This window comes from Crinia signifera, chromosome 5 (assembly GCF_055691185.1).
Source record: "Crinia signifera chromosome 5, ASM5569118v1, whole genome shotgun sequence".
In the NCBI taxonomy this organism is placed as follows: Eukaryota; Metazoa; Chordata; class Amphibia; order Anura; family Myobatrachidae; genus Crinia; species Crinia signifera.
The window spans coordinates 226,722,655-226,748,124 of record NC_139221.1 but is presented as its reverse complement, the minus strand read 5'-3'; the positions used below and the strand labels follow the sequence as shown (position 1 = coordinate 226,748,124).

Below are 25,470 nucleotides of genomic sequence, written 5' to 3'. Positions count from 1 at the left end.
GATAACACTTGTTCACACTGACAATTTTCTCAATGAATGTAAATTACCCAAGTTTATTTTTCCTAAAGGTGAATGAAATCCTGTCTCGATCTTCTATCTGGAGTGCCTTTAAAGATCAGAAACATGACTTGTTCATCTCTGAATCACAAACAGCAGGATACCTCACTGGTAAGTCATTTTATAGTAGAATCCTAAATATTGTTTAAACTCTCTTAAAAGGAATTCTATTTATTTTGTTTAACATTTATGTTGAGGAGGTGGTATGTAGAATAAATTCTATAAATAAGTATAAATAGGGTCTGCAAAATGAATATAAGCTTTGTCTATATTCAAACAAACTTTCATACTTGGTTTTTATAAGAACCGGGTATGAGACCAGGTACAATACTGGTTATTCTGAGTGTAAATTATCAGGCAGTCCACATTATGGAGGGAATTCAAGTCATTCACTTTTTCCATTAAAACAAAAATCGTTTTACCGCAATATTTTGCCTGGCAGGTCAATTAAAGACATTTTTTCAGGCAGAAAAAAAACCTTTTCGGGTGAGAACACACACAGGACCCAGAATAAATTACCAGATTTGCGCATTTTCGCCACCATAAAAAAACAGCACTTATCTGTCATTTTGTTTTGCTTGCCACCAGCAGACTGACGTACTGCGGAATTTTGTGGCTAATTGGATAGCCCCAAGATGATTAATTAGCTTTGGTAAATTACTTCAGCTAATCTAGTTCCCACTATATATGATAATGATTCCAAACTGTATTCCAAGTATTGATTATATAGAGATGGCTGAAGATACAGTTAACATTTTTAAGATAACTAGTGCTTTGTTTTTAGTCTTGGATTAACATGTACCAAACAATAGCTTTTCAATTGTTGTAAAACTACAATTCCCAGCATACATGTCAGCTACAGCTTGTAATTTCACAAAACCTGGAGAAACAGAAATTGACCAGATATTATAGACTATTTCTGATGGAACTAAGATTTATAATAACTATATTGTAATAATCTTAGATGTAAAGATGGCCATACATCTACAGATTTATTGTCGGATCTGGCTGGTTGGAGCAAAAACCTGATAATGGATGAGTTGACCATTTGCTGGAAAGCTGCCAAAAATTGTCATTCAGATACTACCAGGTTTTTGTTCCAACCAGACAGATTTTACAATAAATCTGTAGATGTGTGGCCAGCTTTAGTTTTTACCGTTGTCACAATTCAGATTGGGGCAGATGTATTAAGCCTTAACAAGAGATAAATCCAAGGGTAATAAGGAGAGATAAACTTCCAGCCAATCACCTGCTAACTGACTTTTTTTAAACACAGGCTGTGACATGGCAGTTAGCAGGTGATTGGCTGGACATTTATCTCTCCTTATCACACTTGCCTTTATCTTTTGTTAAGGCTTAATACATCTGCCCCAGTTTGTAATTCCACATTCAATATTTATATGGTCTTTTGCTTACATAACTTGAAGTACCGGTAATCTCATACCAACTGTTATAGTATTTGGTTTTGATTTCCAGTTTTAGCATCCACAGCCTTCCTTACCTTGTCTTTTATTGAGCTTCTTCACCTAATTTTGTTTTTCTATGCATCCCTTCATATAAGGGATGAATATATTAACACTCTTTAATGATTGATACTGACCTGTTTCTTAACCAATCATGATCACTCAAAAGGAAATAAATGTTTGGAGGCCATTGGACACAGTATGTCAGTGCTTACTTGCTGCAGTGCCTGTGAACTATGTAAATAATAATGATTGGCATACGTAGTTATTACATTGGTTTAATCAGTGTTTGAATAATAGTGTCTCAGCGATAAGCAGACTTCATGGAACAAGGCCATGCACTTATTATTGGGTCTGTAATACCAGCCAGGAAGCTGCTGTTGCTTTAAGGCAAAGCAGTCGTGGTAAGTATTAAGTCCCTCCCTGCTAGTGGCCACAGACAGGGATACCAAACTTCTGTACTTTATTGGAAGCTTCGTCAATGCTTTGAACCATAATTAAAATTTTCGTACCTATGGTGGTCACTGGCTTACAGTGGGTATGGTTGGAGCTGCTGCGACAGGCACCAAGGAAATAAGACTTGCGGTGTGCAGCCCAGGGCTCCTCCTCCCCATACCCCGCCTCCCAGGCCTCATTTTTTTTCTTGGTGCCTGAAGAACAGGTCACTAAGGTAGGGCTCTTAAGCCCATTTTTATATAAAGACTTATTTTATTTATTTTTTTTTACTTCATTTCACAAGGCAAGCCGCCGGGGTATGCTAGGGCTCCCGCGCGGCTGCCTCCCTGGATCGGGACTGGCGCGCTGACCTATATGGCCAGGCTTTCCAGTTTCCCCCGCAGCATATCGGGGGACGCCGCCATCCGGTCCAGGTAAGTGGATCCCCGATGCGCAGTTCGCCGCTGCCCGTCTCCCGGGGGGTGTCGGGTGCGGGAGCGGAGGACGACGTGGGGGGTCACAGCGCTTGTCGGCGGTTAAGTCATCAGAGGGCTGGGTACCCTCTGGTGACCCTGGCAGTGGCGCCCTGTTCCGGCAGCGCCCCACTAGACCACCGGGGAGGTGGGCTGACTGGGGGCCATCATACATCCTCGTAGGGTTCCAGGAGTAGGCGGGGTTATTATTTTTGTAATACCCAGTTCCCGCCTCCACCCCTCGGCAACGGGACCTTCCATAGGTCCACCCGCGCTGAGGGAGCAATCTCCACGCCCCCTCCTCGGCGTCTGGACGCCATTTCAGCGCTGCAGGACCGAAAGAAGTGCACCCAGGCTCCTGTTCCCGGTGACATCTGTCTGTCCAGGCTCAGGTTTGAGAGCACAGTTACCATACTTGTTAGTGTGGGTAACTGTTTATGTGCCTTATCCCCTCCTTTCCCCTGTTTCTGTATCTTTGGATAGAAACTGTCTGGCCCGGTGCTGTTTAAGGTTAATTTTAAACACTGAAACAGCAGTGCCTGTTGGGCATAGGAAGTTATGTCTTCCAGGGGTTCCAAGGCTGCACCCTCTGGGAGTGGGGCAGCTCCTAAGCTCAGAGCATATACTTGCTCTAAATGCAAGGAAAATTTTTCATCTACTGAGGGGAACCATGTGGGGGTCTGTGACCGCTGCACTGCAGAGGACTCCCAACCGGGACCCTCGGGGCCAGTTCCACCTGAGTGGGCAGCATCGCTTTCCTCTGCTATGAGGGAGTTGGCATCTCAGCTGGCCGGGGCCAGGATCCCCATTCCACCAGAGCCACCAGCTCCTCCTGCTGCTGCTCCCCAGCAGCAGGAACCGGCTTGGGTTCAAAACTTCTCATCCTCGGTACAGGGGTTGGTGCAAGTTTCCACCTCCCTACAGTCTTTACTCGACACCTCTGCAACCCGCAGACGCCGTCATGTAGTACCCTTGTGCCCAGACTCCACTGACTCGGGTTCAGACCATGGCTCTGATGATGGGGTGGTGGATTTGGACACAGATGGGGATGAGGAAGATAACCAAGATGATCGCATGACACAGGCAGGGGTCGATGCTTTAATTAAAGCTGTACATTCCTCTTTTAAGATTAAGGACGACCAGCCAGCTGTGGAAGAGACTCCTCTGTTCAAAAGAAAGAAGAAGGAGCTGGCCGTTTTCCCGCCATCGTCACAGCTGAACAATGTCCTGAAGGAGGCCTGGCTATTTCCCAACAAGAAGTTTCCGATATCCAAGCGCCTTAATTCAGTGTACCCGTTCGAACAAGCGGATCGCCTCAAGTGGGAATCTTCTCCACAGGTGGACGCTCATGTGGCCCGGTTAGTAAAGTCCACCACACTACCAATTCCTACAGTGACGTCCCTTAAGGACCCCACTGATAGGAAGTTGGAACATCTCCTAAAGATCATTTTTTCCAACGCAGGGGTCGCAGCTAGACCAGCTATGGCCTCTGCCTGGGTAGCTCGGGCCATCTCGGATTGGGCAGCTGAGTTGTTGGAACATATTAACTCTGGCACCCGTCGTTTTGACCTCATCAAATACGTGGACCTTATACGTGAGGCTTCCGCGTATTTGGGCGAGGCGGCGTGGGATTCCACACAGCTGTCGTCTCGGATTTCTGCATCTTCTGTAGTGGCTCGCCGGGCACTCTGGCTCCGTACCTGGAACGCAGACCCCGAGTCCAAGAGAGCATTAGAGGCTCTACCATTTTCGGGGGAGGTCCTTTTCGGTCCAGAATTGGACAAAATAGTCTCCACGGTGGCAAATTCTAAGACGGCCTTTCTTCCTTCGGCCCCCTCAAAGACGTGTCCTCCTTCCTTTCGGTCCTTTCGGCCGCAGGGAAAAGCTAGGGGACAACCCACGGCCAAGGCTCTCTCTACCGCAAAGCATGGTAACTCATCTCGTGGACGACAGTCCTGGTCCGGCCGTCGTCAGGCTCCAAAGCAGCCTGACAAACCGGCAGCATGACTGCACTACTGCAGAAGTGGGTGCCCGCCTGCTACAATTCCACACAGTGTGGCAGGCGACCACCTCCGACTCATGGGTGACATCTATTGTAACCCAGGGGTATTCGCTAGCTTTTCAGCGGCTTCCCCCAACACGGTTCTTCACCACAGCCGCCCCTTCAGATCCAACGAAGGCCCTGGCATTGACACAGGCCATCCAGACCCTTCTCAGATCAAGGGTCATAGTGCCTGTTCCTCCTCACCAGAGGACCACAGGTTTCTATTCAAACCTCTTCTTGGTTCGGAAACCCGACGGCTCCTTTCGCCCAATACTGAATTTGAAGGACCTCAATCCCTACCTCTAGGTTCCGAAGTTCAGAATGGAGTCCCTTCGTTCCATCCTTCAGGCTATGGAATCAGGGGACTTCATGGCATCCCTCGACATAAGGGATGCTTATCTACACATCCCTATCAGGGAGGACCATCAGAGGTTCCTGAGATTCGCAGTCCAGAACCAGCACTACCAATTTCGGGCCCTCCCCTTTGGCCTAGCCACAGCACCCAGGGTCTTCACCAAGATCATGGCTGTGATGGCAGCCACCTTGAGGGAACAGGGGGTACGCATCTTACTGTACCTGGACGATCTGTTACTCCTAGCACAGTCTCCGGACACATTATCTCTTCACCCACAGTTGACGATTCAGACTCTCCAGTCCCATGGCTGGATTATCAACTGGAAGAAGTCCTCCCTGGTTCCAGCTCAGTCCATGCTGCACCTGGGTGCACGCTTGGACTCGCAGGCCTAGAGGGTTTTTCTACCGCAGGAAAAGGTGTCCGATCTAAGAACACTTCTGCGAGACTTCCTGCATCGTCGCCGAGTGTCTCTACACCTGTGCATGAGGATTCTAGGCAAGATGGTGGCTTGTTTCGAGATGGTAGAGTTTGCACAGTTCCATTCTCGCCCCCTGCAACTGGAGATCCTGCGCAGATGGAATCGAACACCCAGGAACCTCAAGTCTCAGATGATTGTGCTCCCTCGGCAGGTGCGAGCCTCACTCAGTTGGTGGCTCCATTCGCGGAAGCTCACGGGAGGCCGTCCGGTCCTGATCCAGCATTGGCTCCTTCTCACGACGGATGCCAGCCTGAGAGGGTGGGGGGCCGTGTTGGAAGGCCATTCTTTTCAGGGTCGATGGTCCAGGAAGGAATCGGAGCTTCCTATAAACATCCTGGAACTAAGGGCAATTCTCTGCGCACTTCGCCAGGCAGATCAACTCGTAGAGGGACAGGCCATCAAGGTCCAGTCGGACAACGCCACGGCTGTTGCCTACGTCAACCATCAGGGGGGCACACGGAGCAAAGGGGCCATGAAGGAAGTGGCCACTATACTGGCGTGGGCGGAACAACATCTCCTTGCGCGTCCGGCCGTCTACATCCCAGGCGTAGACAATTGGGAGGCCGTCAGGACATACAGGCAGGAGAGTGGATGCTCCATCCGGAGGTGTTCAGGTCACTGGTGGACCGTTGGGGCCTTCCCCAGATAGATTTGATGGCCTCACGGCTCAATCGCCAGTTACCGTGTTTCGGCGCCCGATCCAGGGACCCAGAGGCCTTTCTAGTGGATGCCCTGTCGGCCGCTTGGCCATTCCAAAAGATCTACGTATTTCCTCCAATCCCACTTCTACCCCGGTTCCTCCAGCGGCTCAAGCAGGAGTCTCTGGTGGCCATTGTTGTGGCTCCCAATTGGCCGAAGCGGACGTGGTTCTCCGACCTGCAGGATCTATCCGTGGCACCCCCATGGCCACTGCCCCTGCCACGGGACCTTCTTACTCAACTGCCCCCCCCCCCATACGCAAATTCCCCCTCGTTCCGTTTTTTGAGCGAGGGAGAATTGGCGTATGTGCCTCCAAAAGCTGCGAGAATCGAGGCTAATTACAGCGAGTTTGCTGCACTAGCTGCGGCTCTCGCAGTTTAGGGGAATCCTCGCAGTTCTGTGACGGCGAGGATTCCCCCGGAACGTTGCATAGTGCGAGCGGCCGGCGCGGGGGTTAAATTGCGAGGATCACTGGTTTTCTGCGATCCTCGCAGTTTAACCCCTCGCCGGCCGCTCGCACCGGCATTGAATACATGCCAATGTGTTGGTTCTCACAGTTTGTCAGGTGTTTAGTTGGCATTCTCTGACCTAAGTGCCTGCTGCAATGCTGTTTGAACTGCGTTAAAGGCAGAAAACAGTATTGGTATGCCCTACCAGAGAATGGACCTCCTTTCCAATGCTATTCATATCGTACTGAATTGAGGTGACCCCATAGGGACCTTAACCAAGTACAAATATTTGCCCTTTAGCTAAAATAAAATTTATTCTGAGGTCACGTCATTTACAGGCATCCACCAGTAATATAATTTTCTCTTTCATCTTATCCTGGTGATGCAGCTCAACCTTGGGATGTGGGAGGGCCCGAAGGAGCCAGGCACCTATGCTAAACTTTTCAGGGGGCAGGCTCCTCCCCTCCGCATCCCACCATGCTTCAGTCGCGTTTAGGTGCCCACAGTATATCTAAGTGATATCAAAATCAATGTGCCTGTCTGCGTATGTTTGTTTTATTAGATTTCCAAACCAGATCTTTAGCATGAAGGGAGGTATTTAATCTGTGCCGATATTTCTGCCTGTCTGAAATATTGATCAATATTGAATACCCCCTCCCAAATAACAATCAAAGCAAGTCAAATAGAAGTTTATTACAATAAACCCTTACCGGCTTAATAGTAAAAGAAGAATTTAAAAAAAACTTTAAACTTGTGAAGAGAAAAATATATTGTATTTAGGTACTTGTTTCCTAGCATGGCGCCCCCGATTTTGATCGTAGTACATCATATACAATCGCATCGCATGCAATATAGTGGCATGCAATGCGATTCGATTTTTTATTGTACAAGCACCCTGAAAGGTGCTTACAATGATAAATGCACCCCCATTGTCAACACCACCCCCACTATCAACGCCAACCCGAAGTGTGGAGAGCGCAGCAAGCCCACAAGGGGCGGCGGTACGTGTCCTCCAACCTTTTCATAAACCTACTATCCACGTAGGCGTGGAGTTGATTTTAGATAGTGTGGCGAGCGCAGTGAGCCACCTAGCCCGAAGCGTGGCGAGCGCACGCGGATTACTTTACATGTATTCCGCGTGCCCTCGTGGGGCTCGTTTCGCTCGCCATGCTTCGGACTTGCATTCTGCGTCCCCTCGCAGGGTCATTTGCTGGCATGCAATATTTCATTGTACAAGCACTCCTGATAATTTAACGGGAATATCGCATCGCATTGCACACCACTAAGTATGGTATGCGATGGGCGCCGTGCTAGGAAACAAGTACCTGTATTTATAGCGCAAACTCCCACCTCCGGTGATGTCCCCTACTGGAGACAGCACATCAGCTCATACTGATGCGCTGTCTCCTTCTCCCAGCCGGCTGTACTTGGCATGCGCGAGATCTCGCACCTCACACAAGATCTGCTGCGCAGCCCAGAGCCAGCAGCAGGAACAACACTGTCCCTGCTGTGGGGATAGAGCATCTCCACCTGCAGCTGTCGAAGTTATAAAGTTACCCTGTGTTATCGACATACTATCATTTAGCAAGCGGCGGCTGCTTCTTACATAGGGGAGAAGCGGTACCCATGCACATAACATGCGCTGATACCGCTTCTCCCCCATAACAACAGATCAATCATCTAACCCTTGGAGACCACACAATATGGAAAGGAGCAATACATAAAATCCTTGAAGTTTTCCTTTTATGAAGTTGTTTCAATCTGCTAGTGAATAACAATCTGCTAGCAAGAACAACAAAAAACTGAAGTCTGATTTAAATGATTAACATACGCAAGATTATATGCCTTGAAATGGCCAAGCCAAAGCCCAGACTATATTATAATACAAGGTCTGTGCAATAATTTGTATACTGCTGTCCAACCTGAAGGAGCTAATGCTGATGCAGCAGTGTCCAATAACTTATTTAATGAATTGTATATTAAGATTTGTTTTGATTTATGAGTTTCCCTGTTTGTTTGTTTATTTACATTGTATTATATTTTGTTGTGTATCGGTAAGTAATCCTGAGTAGGTGCATTGTGATTAAGTGATGTAAGAAATTAAATGTGGAATGTGCCAAAACGGTGGATCACAGTTATAGCTGCTGTCAGTCCAATATCATTATTGGGGCTTTCTTGTAAAAAGAACTCTGTCCTAAAAGAAGTTTCATATTGTGTGCATCCAGAAGTGCATAGTACTGTGATGATAAATGAACAGGTCCATGATATATGCTTTCCTTGCCATAAATTATTGTGGAAGAAGCGTGTCTCCTAAAATCAGAGGTGGTGATGTTAATCCCTTATGCTTTTTGCTGTCTGCTTCCTTCCTAACCTTTATCCTTGCTTTTCACATCTTTTCTTCCTTCAGGTGTCTCTCCTTCCCTCCTTACTGGTAGCAGTCCCCTTCACCTCAGAAGTGGGCTTTAGATGCTCCCTTCGAGGCAGCTTGCTAACTGCTTTGTAGCCCTGTAACACAGGTAGACCATCTTTTGCTAATCTGCTTGTTGCACCTGCTACATTTGTGCACCTTATGCCTTTCCCATGTACCTTCATTGTGTTCCTGTCAAGCAAATCCTTCTATGTACATAACCTCATTGTGTTGCTACTAATGTGAATGTTTAAAATGTATATGCTAGTAAACATAGCAATCATGTAGATTATTTTTGAAATTAAAACATATGAGCCAATGCAGAGTTGGCAGTATAATGGGCATATACTAAAGGTAGTGTTTTTCCAACATGTAGAGCTGTATACATCTGCCTCGGCAGTATAGTATATTGACCTGGTGCACCTCTCGTTATCAGCAATTTGTACTTATACAGGCATGCTGGGAAAATTCCCTTACTGAACTTTGCCAACATGATATTGCCCCTCCCACACCCATTCCATCTCTCTAGAGTAACATATGACGTGTGCTAAATGCATACAGGCATGCTTAGATGTGCATACATGCGTTGGCTTCCCGTGCATGTACAGTACAAATTCACTGTTCACGGTTATTTAACCTCTGCATCAGCCCCTTAAGCAGGCCATACATTTATACGATTTGGGCCCTTTCCATCTGATTTTGACGGCCCGGGACGAGAAATCGGGTGAAAAGTGCCCAAATATTATGTGCCTAGCCTCTGATCCAATGCGCCATCCTGTGCTCATTGGATCGTATCCGGAGATTGCAAGTGCTACGCATAAGATTTTTTGGATCCGGCTTAATTTGCTGGGGGTCGCATATGATACATTGTATTGTAAAAGACTGCATATGATGTATCGTATGTAGCCCGTTGGCTCCTCGACGAGCGGTTGCAGTCTATGAGAGAGTTTGGATTAGTGTATGGTGTAAGGATAAATGTCTTTGTCTCCTCGATGTGATGGCCCCTTAGGTACCCGTGAGAAATGAAACTTAAACTCCACACGAAACACACAGTAGTAGGTTAAGATTCATTCTGCTTTATTAGGGGGTTAACAGCTTCTTAAAAAGACATGATACATGGGTGTGGACAAATGTGTGTTACTTTGTTATTGGCTCGTTTAACAGTTGCTGGGCAGATTAAACAGGGGGCATACAATATATTACACACAAAGAAATGAGTAGCAAGGGGGGGTTTCTATTATAAGGGCATTTATGCGTGAGCACGCTGCATACCGAAACCAAGCAAAAAGGGGGAAGTAGAAACTCCGTATAGAGAGATAAGGCACACACTAGGCTTCCAATGACCTTGCAACGTAACCATAGTAACGACAGTCTACGTGCCAGTTTTCATATGTTACATGGATTCCTAATTTTAACCCTTCAATCCCCTCTTAGAATCATGAATTTAGATGATATGATTCTTCTTATTAAACTCCTTATTTCTGTGCTTAGCAAGATATTGCTTGTAGCCTTCAGGGGAATTTGCGTGTGCAGGGGCAATGGATTCATACATAAGGGTGTTCTCAATACCTTTGGTAGCAAGCTTCCTACAACATGGTATAATACAAAAAACAACAATACAGATAATTGTAAGAATAATCAATATATGGATTGCTAATTGAACAAGGGCCTGCTTCCAATTTTCAAACCATCCAAACCATTGGCTCCATGGGTTATCGATGTTTGAATTCTTCTTCAATTCTATTGATAAATTCTCCAGTTTTTTAATAGCTAGAGTAACTTTACCATTGGGGCCTGTGTTGTCAGGGATATATGTACAACATCCTTCAACTTTTCCTATATAAACACAAGCTCCTCCTTTCTCTGCTAATATCATATCTAGAGCCATACGATTTTGAAATGTCATTTGTGATGTGGCTTCTAATTGTTCTGCAATGCCTTTTAAAGCATCTTTTGTATCATTTACAAATCTCTGCTGGTTGTAGTAAATGTAATTAGTCCAAGCAACATTCTTGCTTGCTGTGATTGTGGGTATGATGGATTCAAAGCCGGCCGCAACTTGGTCTCTGGCCTTGAATTCATCTGGGACCCCTCTTGGGACACCAATTGCATCAATATATACATGTGGATCAAAACTCGCTAAAGGTGTTCCTCTTTTCTTTAGTAATGTCAACATTGGGCCTAAAGGGTGGTATTACTTCAATTAATATCAATGAGAAGATGGAAATCCATATCTGGTGCTTCATTCTCTTCAGTGGGTTCCGCTGCTTCCCTCAGTTGGAGGTCAAGGCTGTCTGCCTCCGTTAGTACCTCGTCCTGTAGGGGGTCAGAGTTGTCTACTCCCGTTAGTACCCCTTCCTCGATCTGTTCTCTATCCGGGACGTTACTCGGGACTTTCTTCACTCTGGATGCGTGTATCCACGTCGGGCCTTCTTCAGTTAGGACAGCCGTCCTGGTTACTGCTACGATCTCTGTCTCTGGACCGTGGGTGAAATCTCCTGGACCTTTGTTCCTAGGGAGTACCTTCACAACGATCTTGTCTCCGACCTGGAAAGGGTGTCTTGGTTCCTGTGGATTAGAAGGATTTTTACAAATAACACCATGTTCAATTTCACTAAGTCTGGTAATGAGGGACCTAACATACTCTTCTCTAATTTGTTCTAGGTCTCCCTCCTGGACTATCATTGGTTTCTTAGCCCAGGGTGTGGGGAAAAGTCTTCCTATTAGTATTTCAAAAGGTGAATAACCCAGAGTCTGTTGGGGGGTCATTCTAATTTCTGCTAGGACTATGGGGAGGGTTTGTTTCCATTTATTAAATGTTCCTCCTGTTGCTTTCCTAAGTTTGTCCTTTAAAGTCCTATTCATCCTTTCCACAATTCCTGAACTTTGGGGATGATAGGGAATGTGAAATTTCCACTCTATTTGAAGTGCTTTCACTAAAGCTTGTGTGATTTTTTTGCTGTAAAGGCAGTGCCTTTGTTGCTATCTATCTGGAGCGGGCATCCCCATCTAGGGATGATTTCTTGTGTTAGTATGCGTGCAACTGTTTTTGCATCTTCTGCTTTTGTGGGAAATGCCTCTGGCCATCTGGAAAACATATCTACTATGACTAGGGCATACTCCTGTTTTGTACCTTTGTTAGGTATGTGTGTAAAATCAATTTGCAAATGTGTGAAAGGAGTAGTTGGGTACTCCAGGTGTTGATGCTTTGCTTTCATTGGATTGTTGGGATTGTTGCGTAGACAAATAATGCATCTACTTACATATTGGTCTACCAAATTCTTCGCATCTGTGATGTAAAAATCTTTGTTTAAAAGCATAGCTGTGGTGTTTTTGCTATGGTGTCCTACCCCATGGTAGTGAGCAATGAACAATGGGGCGCTTGATTGTGGTATGCATGGTCTCCCCTCTTTGCAGATCAATCCTGTTATAGGATTTTTCTGCAATATTGGAAATAACCAGTCATCCAAGTCTTTTTGTGATGCTGAGCTTTGTAGTTCAGTGATCAGGTTTATCTTTCTACATTTGGCAAGCTCTATGAGTTCTCCAGCTTGTGCTGATTGATATGGAATGGGTCTCGCTTTTAAAATGTCATTTGGGAGGCGTACCACTGCGTAGCCTGCCTGATATGTCGAGTCATTGGGTCTACTACAAGAACCATCCACAAATACATGGTCAGAACCTGGTATTGGTACAGGGGACATGTCAAGTCTAGGGGAGGTCTCTGACTCTATTGATGCAGAACAGTCATGATCGTCAGGAATGTCATCCTGGGGGCCCTTTTAATCCTAAAAGTGCATTGAGAATGGGTGCAGGGCCTGCAGTTGTGTTTGCATACTTAATGGTAAGTGAGGGGTTTCCTAACAGCAGGACCTCATCTCCACTAAGACGCTGGGCTGACATGTTGTGTGTGTAGCCCTTTAAGTAATGCTACAACATTATGTGTGGTATGGAGAACAGTGGGTGAGCCTAGGGTGAGTGTGGTTGCCATCTCAGCTACCATTGCACAGGCCGCCAGTGCCCGAAGGCAGGCATACCTTGGACCGACACCGGCATCACTTTGGAAAAGAATGCCACGGGGCGCAGCTTACCTCCATGTTCTTGTGTCAGCACACCCGCCATGGTTTTACATTTTGTCCCTTGCATATAAATGAAATGGTTGTACATAGTTTGAGACGGTCAATGCCGGACTTTTCATCAACATACATTTAAGGCTTTCATATGCATTTAACATTTCTTGTGACCATTGTATCTGTTTAGGTTTGTCATTGAGTGTGGCTTGTCTCAAAATGTTATCATAGTAGGAACAGTCAGAAATCCACTGTCTGCAATAATAGTGTTTGGGTGGACCAGACCCAGTACAGACTGAATGCGTTGTGGACTGACTTTCCTCTCTCCCTTTTTCAAGACAAAACCTAAATAATCAACATTCTTTTTGCACCATTGCATTTTTGTTTTTGACACTTTGTGCCCACATTCACAGAGCCAGTGTAACAGTGATATACCATCCTCTCGGCATGCCTCCTTTGTTGAACTATAGATAAGCAGATCATTTGCACACTGTAGCAGGACTGAACCATAGGGGGGGTGCCAGGGGGTTAATGTGGCTTGGAGCACGATGCTGTACACAACAGGGGAGTCAATATACTCCTGTGGCAGTCTGCATCATGTTAACTGCTGGCCTCAAAAGAAAATGCAAATAACAGTTGTGTCTGGATGTCCACAGGTATGCTAAAAAATGCATTTTTTTAAATCGGTTACTGAGAAATAGGCGGCATCTACAGGGATGGCTGAGATGAGTGAGTTTACATCGGGTACAATGGGTGCAATGGGAACAATTAATTGGTTTATTGCTCTGAGGTCCTGTTGACCATATCTGAGGATTTACAGTGTCTAATTCTGTGTTTGAGTCAGAACTGTCAGTCATGAGCAAGTGTGGTGATGAAACATCAATTCCTTTTCCTGCTTCTGATGGACTGATTGTGATTTCTAGCACAGAGAGAAGATCTCTGCCTAGCAAATTGATTGGGCAGTCAGGTATTACAGTAAATTCATGTTTTCCCATGTCATGGCCCTTTAAGGTCTGTCCCTGCCAGTCAATCTGAAATCTGGGGTTGTCTCTAGGTCTGGGTTGGCTGGGCTGCATGGGGTTACTGACCTGTCGGGGTTTGTTTGAAGGGAACGGACAGTCTCTAGCCCAATGGCTATCCCTTTCACAGTTATAGCAGCTTGTCTGCCTGTTGGGTGGGGGTCCCGCAGGAGCCCTCTGAGGTAGTCTGTCTCTAGGAGGACGGAATGGTTTATTCTGTCTCCTAGGATTGTTTTGATTTTGGAAGCGTGTGAACGGGGTATGTGATGGTGTGACAGTGTTTCTTTTAACTTCAAAACAACCTGCTGCTTCCTTTTCATACAAATGTTTTTCAAAATCCTTCACTGTATCAGAGGTCCAAGTTGAAACACTCTGCTTCACAGCGAGGATATATATATCGGCAGCAGATTATTAATGAAAGTAGAAACAAGTAAATTATCATTATGCAGAAGCGGCAGACCTGCTTCCTCGGTCCAGCACTTCTTGAATCTCTTTCAGAAATTTGTCACTGTTTCTGACACTTTCTGTTTACACTTACAGCTATGGGGAGAGATGAGCGTGCTTTAAACACTTCATTCATATGTGCAGCAAGTTGATCCCACATAGCATCTATGCCTTCTTGGGTAAAGCTGCGTCCTTTGCATGCTTTCTTTAAATATGTTATGCATCCTATTGGTGTTATCATTGGTTTTGGGACAATTTTTTAATTATCCTATCCCTCCCGCTAAATTGTCTACCCAAGGGTTAATAAAATAGTAATTTGTGGGGGAGACACGGGCAACATTCTTTACATGTCTCTCCTGGTAAAGGCGGGGAATATTCTGTTTCTTTACTCTGATGTGATCCCATAATATAACAGACCGTCAGTCAATATAGTCACAATAATATCTGTCACAAGTCAAGTCGCAAATCTACTTAGAATCACTTTAAACAACAATGACATTCAGTAGCCAAATCAATTTGCAAATCTACTTAGAATCGCTCTAAACAACAATGACACTCAGTGGCCGTACACTTACCACCCGTTCACTGAGTATCCTTAATACAAAATATACAGTACAAATGTATATAAGACAGACAGAACACTTCAGCGTACGTGCACTTACCACCCGTCTACTGAGTGTTTAAACAAATACACAGTTGCAACATTAACAGACAAACATGTACATACATATATTTAGGCGATCAAATCGAGGAGGCTTTCTCTATGAACCCCTGGTTCAATTGCGGTATCCCTGATACCTGTTTAATCAACTACGTAATCTCAAGTCCCGGACTTGAATTACCTTTACGTGGACCCCTGGTCCTTGGTATCCCTGATACCTGTTTTATGACGTGGACCCCTGGTCCTTGGTATCCCTGATACCTGTTTTATGGCGTCATAAATTTCCTTACATACAATTACGTAATATTAAGTCCCGGACTTAAATATTACCTCGTCACGTGTTCCCGGAACACGGAGTGAGTTCAGATCCAGTAGATGGTCGCAATCCCTTAACGGAAAAGACAGACAAGTAATTCTCTATCTTACCGATCAGGGGTCGATCGTCTGGACCCCGGACTGGCCCCCAAATTGTAAGGATAAATGTCTTTGTCTCCTCGATGTGATGGCCCCTTAGGTACCCGTGAGAAATGAAACTTAAACTCCACACGAAACACACAGTAGTAGGTTAAGATTCATTCTGCTTTATTAGGGGGTTAACAGCTTCTTAAAAAGACATGATACATGGGTGTGGACAAATGTGTGTTACTTTGTTATTGGCTCGTTTAACAGTTGCTGGGCAGATTAAACAGGGGGCATACAAGATATTACACAAAAAGAAATGAGTAGCAAGGGGGGGTTTCTATTATAAGGGCATTTATGCGCGAGCACGCTGCATACCGAAACCAAGCAAAAAGGGGGAAGTAGAAACTCCGTTTAGAGAGATAAGGCACACACTAGGCTTCCAATGACCTTGCAACGTAACTATAGTAACGACAGTCTACGTGCCAGTTTTCATATGTTACATGGATTCCTAATTTTAACCCTTCATATGGGTACCTTTTGTCTAATAAGAATGCCTTGTAGAATGTAAATCGCACCTCTCAGATTGACCACACATTTCATATCATAGCTGCTCCTCATGCAAAAATGTGTTCAGTAGTGCACTAATAGTACAACCACAAATACATTTCAGCATTAGCCATTTTACATCTCCAACTGCTGGAGCACTGGGCCTGATTCATAGGTGCATGCAGGAGGGATTGTTACTGCTGATTTAGTGGCAGCAGGATCTGTGTGCATATGGAAATGCTGATAGTGGCATCTTTCCATAAAAAGAGGCCCACCGATGGATTAACTGATTAACTGTCTGTGTGTGAACATGCTGTACTGGATCACCATCGCCCATATTGCCCAGGCTATTGGTGTTCTATGCAACCCTAAGATTTCTCAGAGTGTCTGCCAAAACTTACCTGCCAAATTCAAAATGGCCACGACACACTTCTCTTTAGAGGAAAGCTCATTGTCTCCTTCACCAATTCCTAAAGCATTTCAATTATGAAGAGCACTGCGAGAGTCCCAAAAGCATTAGTCACCTGCAACCAAATCAGGCCCAGTGTTACTTGCCAAGAGTTGGCATACTTCTGAACTTATTGCTTGCATATACTATTGCAAGTGAAAACAGAATGTTAAAATGCCACTGTATAACAGATATTTTAATAAAATGTAATTACTTACTGAATAATTGCCTTCATGATCAATAAATACTGCGTGACCATCATCCTCAAGTTACTATGGATACTATAATACAGCATTTATAGTACACTGTGAAACTGGTTTTAGTAAGAGACCTAGAACTGATTATCATCAGTTGACAAAGTAAAAATGCTTTGTTTGGATACAACAGTATTATTGTTACAGATTTACTGGCATTTGAAACTTAATGACCTTTGTAATCTGTTTAGGACCTGGAGTTGCTGGCTACCTTACTGCAGGGTCTTCATCAACTGTTATGCCCAACAAACCACCGCCGGTGGACCATGAAGTAGGAGATCTCGGCTAAACAACACAGATTCTACAACAATGTCATTGCAAATTGCTTCACAAGGAAAAGCATAACGCCTTTTCCTCTACTCCCAGGATTGATTTGAAAGGACTTTTTGTTTGGCCGTTCTTGTTTTACCAGTGTTATCTTTTTTTGTAAGAAAAATATTTTTATTTAGAGAAACATAAATCCATCTGGGATGTGATTCTGATGACGTATCACTATGTAACATAACCATGAAAGCACTCTGTGGATCAGCTGTTGGGTTACACAAACTTTTATTTTGTTCTTTCCTTTTGTATCTAAGCACATTCTATTTCTTTGTATTTGTTTACAAAACTGTGAATCAAAATAATAATTCCCTCTGTTCTAAATTTTATATTCCAAGAATTAGCAAAGCTGTGGAGTAGAATTAAAAAATTCTAAAGGGCATTCTTTTTCCATTCTCTGAAATGTTTCAAGTGGTTGGCGCACAGAACAGTGCCGAATCTTGACTGTGTTCCAGGTGATTGTGTCCATTACAAAACATTAACACTATCCTCTCAAGAATAAAGAGTATATGATATTCCTGTGTACAGCATAGCTTTACCAAATAATAAAAAACGTGAATATCAAAATGTCAGCCTGTTATGTAAGAACTATGTGTAATAAGTGACATGATTCCTATGTTATTATCCAGTATATACAGCTTTCTATGAATGTACATTATACAGATCATTCATTCTTGTACATAAAATTTTAAGAAAATAAAGGGAAATGGAAACCTTACTGGAATTTCTGTCAAATGCTGCCATGTTATCTATAGTTTTATATTAAAACCATAGTTTCATTGGATATATTTTCTTATACTGTATGTAAATTCCTTATTGGAGTCAGAAGAATGTATTCCTATTTTTGGGTCCTTCTGTGACAAACCTCTTATACCTTTTTACTTTTAAGGACCTGTCACACGGATTCACGCAAACATTAATTCTAGTCCTGCCAAATGATGACACTAATCATTTGTCAGTGTGAGATATAGAATATGATTATTATGCTGAAACTTTACAATAGGATTTTAAATAGAAGTCCTATCTAATATATAAAAGTGTACATTTGTCCTTCTGTCTTTCTATACAAATACACAGTTTACAAGCAAATATCGTGAATTCTTAAAACATGGCTGAGGCAACTAAATTTTTTTTTTATCAAAATGAATGACTGTTAAGTTTGAATTAATTAAAAACCACAATTTTGGCTGTACGCTCATTGTGATGTATGTTCCAGCATAACTCTGGAATGCCTGCAGCAATATGACTTACAATCTGGGAACAAACACTGTGGGAGAAACTCAGCAGACAGCTTAAGTCTTGCCTAGAGCAATTTACACCAAACTTGGTACACATCAATTACAATCTGTGAACAAATAATTGGGGATAAGATACCCCTAGCACCCCTAGGGGGTGGGACAACAGCACAGAGTATATCAGGAGACAGCCTAACTCTGGAATGCCTGGAGCAATTTATACCAAACTTTGTACACATATGACTTAGTCAGGCAACAAACACTGTGGGGGTAACACACCCCTAGGGGTGGGGCAGCAGCAGCACAGACTATATCAGGACATGCATGATATGTCAGTGATGACAGTGACATGATGTGAAGAGAGTAATGGAGGTAGCACGAACCCACACACAGAGTTATATAGTAACAGGGTCCCCCAACAGCACTAAGTATATGAGGAGATTCCTATTGTGCTGCGCTATATAATAAATAAATAATTTCAAAGGGGCACTGTTTTAATTTACCATGTTCATCCCATAGCGAAGCATGCTAGTTAATAGATTTTATTTGCAACTTATATTTAATATATGTATTCTCTTTTTTTAATAACTAAACCCATAAATCTTGTAAAAATATAAAAACGCCAGAAGGGTGTCCCGGGAGCGTGGAACGGACAACCAGAAACACGCTACCCGAACTTCCGGTCTGAGTCCGTACGGAAGACGCGACATTCAGGAGACAGAGGGGAATTTACTAAGATGTGTATTCTACTTCACATGTGATGTTGTTATGGGCAACCAATCAGAATCTACTACTTATTTATTTAGCACCCTCTAGAAGATAGAAAACAGGATCTGATTGGTTGACCATAGCAACATCACATGTGAAGTAGAATACACATCTTAGTAAATTTCCCCCAGAGACGCCAAACAAGACCGCTGATAACACTACACGGACCCCGCAGATGAGAAGAGGAGATATTGTATGGAAAGTGTAGACACTGTCAAACCTTGTGATCTGCGGTGCCGCTCTAATTAACCCCTAAAAATCAACCAAAGCCACTCATAGAAGGGCTGTAAACATTAAAGCATTAAGCTTTCTAAAGCCACTTAACCCTTTTTCTTCCATACAGGCAAGCACATTCATTAAAAAGGATATCTACAAGAGCTTCCAATTTTATTTAATACTATATAGCTCATTATACGGAAGCAGCTCCAACAAAAAAGCACAGTAATACATATATATCTTCCAAGATCTGGATAGCCCCCAATATCTCACTCTTTGCTCCATTGCAAAAGTCTAATCTCTAGGTATCTTTCTTGACTTTGTCTTTTCCTTCTCCCCCAACATCCGGTCCCTTTTTCAACTCTGCAGTTTCCATCTCCGATATATATTTCCAGAATCAAGCCCTTTCTTAGCCTGATAGCTTCTTAGTCTTATTCATGTGCTGCTCATTTCCTGCCTTGGTTACTGTATTCTGGTTCTTTCTGCCCTTCCTAACTTCTGCCCTGACCCTCTTCAGATGGGTATGGGTCATTAGGTCGACATTAGTTTGGCACTTTTTTTGTCCCAAATGTTGACATGTTAAAGTGTACCGCGTCCCTTTGCATGGCGAGCGGCTTCAGGAAACACTATTATATTCTCCCACCACACCGTAGTGGATGGTAGGACATGAAATACCTCACATATAGGCTAAAAATAAAAAACTTGGACAATTCATGATGGCCTCTTGACTGCCAGTCTTCCCATTGTCAACATAACGCTTGTGTCAACCTTCCAACCATGTCAACTTTAGCCATATCAACCTATTGCATGTGTCGACCTAATGACGGTATTGTCAACTCTGCTGCAAGCATCATTTTACTCTCTTGTTCTTCCTCTACTGCCCCTCTCTGCCAGTCACTTCACTAGCTCCTTATACCTCTCACACATTTCGGCTTTCTTGCTGTACACTCCTAACCAAAGGAACAACATCCTTCACTCTATTATATTTCCATCTAGGCATTAAAAAAGCCTGTAATGCTGATTATTTCATCATTACTTGGCTGCCCTCTTCTCCCATTTTGTCCACTTACATTTACTAAGCCTGTGAGCTGTGTAAACTTTTCTTGTCTTAATATTAATTATGCTAAATGCACACTTTATACAGATGTGGCCACAGTTATCTTACACAGATATGTCCTGCGCTGAGATGTTACTAAGTATGCTGCCTATTTATTCCTATGGCTGTATTTGTGCATACACACATGTACATGTGGCATATCTAGACTTTAGTATGGCATTTGATACTGTCCCACATTGCAGACTGCTAAATAAACTTGAAAGTGTGGGATTGGATTATAAAACAATTAAATGGATAAGAACCTGGTTGCAGGATAGGAAACAGACAGTTGTAGTAAATGGAGTGCATTCTATGGAGGGACATGTTACCAGTGGAGTGCCCCAGGGATCTGTACTTGGACCAGTGCTCTTTAATATCTTTGTTAGTGACATTGCAAATGGTATTGAAGGGAAAGTATGCCTTTTTGCAGATGACACAAAGATATACAACAGAGTAGACACACCAGGAGGGGTAAATCAAATGACTGATGATCTAGGTAAACTTGAGAATTGGTTAAGAGCATGGCAACTACAGTTTAATGCAAAAAAAATTGGTACACAGAAAAGTCCTGCGCACCACCAAATTGACCATATATCGATAGATGTTATTTATTATTAGTATTCTAAGTCGGCCAGAATTAACTTACAGTTGGGTACTGCTGCTCTATTTGGGATTGCTCATAGTCCCAAAGGAGAAAAAGAAGACATAGAAAAATATAGAGCTGCGCACCCGACTTAAGTAGAAATATAACAATTTATTACAGTTGCGTACATATATTACAGAGTTAAAAAAATTAGTAAATAAAAATAAAAAATAAAAAATAATATGAAATAGAATTTACTAATAAAAATTATGCAGTAAAAACACACAAAGAAAAATTATGAAAAGTTGGGGGAAGGTGGATTATACAACCGGTTGCATTCACTGTAATCCAGTCCTGGTATTGTTAGGTAAAGTCAGGTTAGTACTGTTAAAAATTGCGGTATTAGTGACAGTCACTATGCATTCCTGGGTTTTTCATAATAATGTTAGGTTTTTGTTAGACTGCAGTATATTAGTAATTAGCTGGAGTTTTACTCGCTTATTATGTCTGGCCAGACAGTGTGGGTACCTTACAGGCGACCTGGTGCTGCTTTCTCCTGTTCTCCCAGTTGATGGCGCTGAATAGCCAGAGTTACAACTTTATCCGGAGTAAGAATAATTTCAGGTAAGCTGGTCACAGTATATTCAATGGTTCCCCGTCTCTTAAGTATATTGCCAGTATCCTTGTGCTCTAACGCGTTTCCCCGCCTTTAAATTCTCAGCGGCTTCCTCAGAGAGTCTGCAAGTGGCAAGAAAGCTTTTCTTGCCACTTGCAGACTCTCTGAGGAAGCCGCTGAGAATTTAAAGGCGGGGAAACGCGTTAGAGCACAAGGATACTGGCAATATACTTAAGAGACGGGGAACCATTGAATATACTGTGACCAGCTTACCTGAAATTATTCTTACTCCGGATAAAGTTGTAACTCTGGCTATTCAGCGCCATCAACTGGGAGAACAGGAGAAAGCAGCACCAGGTCGCCTGTAAGGTACCCACACTGTCTGGCCAGACATAATAAGCGAGTAAAACTCCAGCTAATTACTAATATACTGCAGTCTAACAAAAACCTAACATTATTATGAAAAACCCAGGAATGCATAGTGACTGTCACTAATACCGCAATTTTTAACAGTACTAACCTGACTTTACCTAACAATACCAGGACTGGATTACAGTGAATGCAACCGGTTGTATAATCCACCTTCCCCCAACTTTTCATAATTTTTCTTTGTGTGTTTTTACTGCATAATTTTTATTAGTAAATTCTATTTCATATTATTTTTTATTTTTATTTACTAATTTTTTTAACTCTGTAATATATGTACGCAACTGTAATAAATTGTTATATTTCTACTTAAGTCGGGTGCGCAGCTCTATATTTTTCTATGTCTTCTAATGCAAAAAAAATATGCAAAATTATGCACTTGGGACTCAAACCCAAAAGCTCAATATAGTATCAAGCATAGGTGCCGATTTATGTTTTTGCTGGTGGGTGCTCAAGCCAAAAATATAGAGGAGTGGCTTCATGGGGAAGGGGTGTGGCCACAAAATAATAACAGAGTTCCACATACATAAATGCCCCCACAGTGCAGGTACTCCGCGGACAGAATACACTCTTCCCGGCATACTGTTTCCCAGGTGGCGGGTCCGGCGATGTTAATATGGCAGCCCAGCAGCGGGACTCGGGCCTGTGGGTGCTCATCAATTTCCGTGGGTGCTCAGGCCCTTGAGCACCCACAGAATCGGCACCTATGGTATCAAGGGTACTATAATGGAAACTGCTGAGGAGGAAAGGGATCTAGGAGTCACTATTTCAGGGGACTTAAAGGCAGGAAAGCAATGTAGCAAAGCAATGAGGAAGGCTAGTCAGATGCTTGGTTGCATAGGGAGAGGAATCCGTAGCAGAAAAACAGATGTAATAATGCCACTTTATAGGTCATTGGTATGGCCTCATCTGGAATACTGTGTCCAGTTCTGGAGACCATATCTTCAGAAGGATATAAATACATTAGAGAGTGTACAAAGAAGGGCAACTTACCTGGAAAGACTAAAAGATCTTAAGATGTATATTTTGGAGAAGGGAAAGGGGGGACATAATAAAAATATTCTAATATGTGAAGGGTTTTAACATAGTACAAGAGGGTAATTTTCTTCAAAGGAAAAGAAGTAATAGAACACGAGGACATGCACTGAAACTGGAGGGAGATAGGTTCAGGGAAAATGTTAGAAAAAATTACTTCACAGAAAGTGTAGTGGATAAGTGGAATAGCCTCCCATCAGAGATTGTAGAGGCTAAGACAGTAGAACAATTTAAACATGCTTGGGATAGGCATATGAATATCCTTACAAAGAAATAAGGATTAAAAAGGGTTGAGATTACCTGAAGGGTAAAAAAGGGGCAGATTAGATGGGCCAAATGGTTCTTATCTGCCGTCAAATTCTATGGGTGAGATTTAATGGGATGAGAGATTCAGAAAGTGAGAGATTTGGGAAGAAATCTCCAGGTTTTTTTTAAAGCAGCAATCCTTTACACTGCAAAATTAAACTGGTTTTGCAGTGTAAATGATTGCCGCTTTAAAAAAACTGGATATTTCTTCCCAAATCTCTCACTTTCTGAATCTCTCTTCCTATTAAATCTCACCCTATGTTTCTATGTTACATCACAGTCATATGTGTGGTTCTATATACTATGTGTACAGCATGCTTGCATTCACAATACCGATGTCAGCATCCCGAATAACACCTGGAGACCGGCACCTGAATTCCAACTGCTAGGATACTGAGCATTAGTATGCCGGGGAGGGTTAGATTTAGATGGTGGGGTACGGGGATTACGGATTCAGACTGCTTTAGGGGACGGTAAGTATACTTACCTAACCACTGTCAGGATTCCCCATTTCAGGATGCTGGCATTGTTATTCTGGCCAGTCTTCTGTACAGTATGTATCTCATCTGTACTTATCCTACTAAACAGCACTATGGAGCTCTTCCTTAGAAATAAAAATGCAGGCCACAATTATGACATTTTGGTCAAAGAAATAAAGTTTAAAAAAAATGTGGTTCACATAGAGTTAAGCTGGGTACACCTACAAATAGATATATGGCCCATAGATTAAATGGGAAAACCCACCACTCAAGGGTTTGAAAGTGTCCCCAATACAGGCAGGAATACCATCACAAAGGCATTTGATTGACTCTAACTTTATTCTGCAGCACAATAATGACCCCAAACATGCAGCCTATATCATAAGAACTGTCTTCAGCATAAACAAGGAGTGCTGGAATTGATATGGCCACTACAAAGCCCTGATCTCAACATTGAGTCTGTCTGAGATTACATGAAGAGAGAAAGATTTGAGAAAGTTTATATCCACAGAACTTCTGGTGTTAGTTCTACAAGATGTTTGGAACAACCTCCCCCCTGCCAGTGGTGTAGCAATAGCACCCACAGTGGCTTGGAGGTGCTGGCACTGAGGGTCTGTGGGTTCTATTGCTGCACCACTGCAAGGACCTGCATATCTACTTGTCAATGGTTCCATTGCAACTGCTCCCAGTGAAAATGTCCCTCTCACTATGGCTCCCATTTTCAGAGGAACATTTCTATAATGGGATGTAGATCTGCAGGTCCTGGCAGCTACAGACTAGGGATGTTTCACTAACATCAATGTTTTTTACTCAATGGTAAGTGTTTTTACCATTCGATAGCGACATTCCGTTGTTTTCCACCATCAAATGGTAAACATTTGATGGTGTTCCGATCAATGTTCCCTCTAATTTTACGAAGGCTGTGTGCGGCAAAAGATTTTGGCTGTGCAACTTTGGAAGGAAATTGTAATTTTTGTGCGTCACATATATAACTGGAAAATGACGTTCAGCATTTGTGTTAACTTTACTTAAAAATTATATTAAACATTTAAACATTCAAAACACAGCACACAATGTAGTTAATGGGTGAAACACATTAATTGAGTCCACAACTGCAAAAAGGGACCCCTGCTGCTTTGTGCGCTCTGTTGTAATGTCTGTGCGCACGCTCGACGAGTTGTGTGCGCGCGCACAGCTTAGAGGGAACACTGGTTCCGATGGTCCCAGCCCCACATGCGTGGCTGGGCTGAAGATGTTTGTGCATGTGCAAATCAGAATCAAATTCAGTGACCATCACATCAAAAGATTCAATGGCGGAAGCCCAGCCATCATTTAATGGTGGGCTTCCAATGTACATCCCTACCACAGACCCCGTAGCGGCTGAAGGGAGAGAGGGTACTTTAACCGCTGAGGAGTCTGTAGCTGCTGATGGAGAACCACATGGGTGCCTGCCATCCATGGTAGCCACGCACTAGATGTTTTGGTACTTTCTCATCTTTGCAGCCACTGCTTACGTCAGTTACGTTAGCTGCTATTCTGACATTTTCACACCACCACCCTGTGTCCACTCCAACATTTATTACCCTTAGTAAAGTTGTGGCGAGCGAAGTGAACCACCAAGCCCGAAGTGTGGCGAGCGAACCCTTATGCTACATAAATTCCGTAGCGTAAGCGGTGGCCGCAAA

The 25,470-nt window shown here is 43.3% G+C and overlaps 1 protein-coding gene across 5 annotated transcripts in view; it reads left to right on the top strand.

Annotated features, from left to right (window-relative positions):
- The window catches only part of DNAJC13 (DnaJ heat shock protein family (Hsp40) member C13), a 198,686-nt gene extending 180,943 nt beyond the window's left edge, over window positions 1-17,743 (top strand). For 4 of the 5 annotated variants that reach the window (XM_083188595.1, XM_083188594.1, XM_083188597.1 and 1 more), the window contains 2 exons: window positions 69-168; window positions 16,896-17,743. In XM_083188595.1, the coding sequence (XP_083044721.1) occupies window positions 69-168; window positions 16,896-16,993 (198 nt within the window). In that variant the 3' untranslated portion in view covers window positions 16,994-17,743. Of the gene's footprint in view, window positions 1-68; window positions 169-8,860; window positions 8,970-16,895 lie in introns of all 5 variants that reach the window. The other variant, XR_014475029.1, reaches the window with a different exon arrangement.
- The last annotated feature ends 7,727 nt before the right edge of the window (window positions 17,744-25,470 follow it).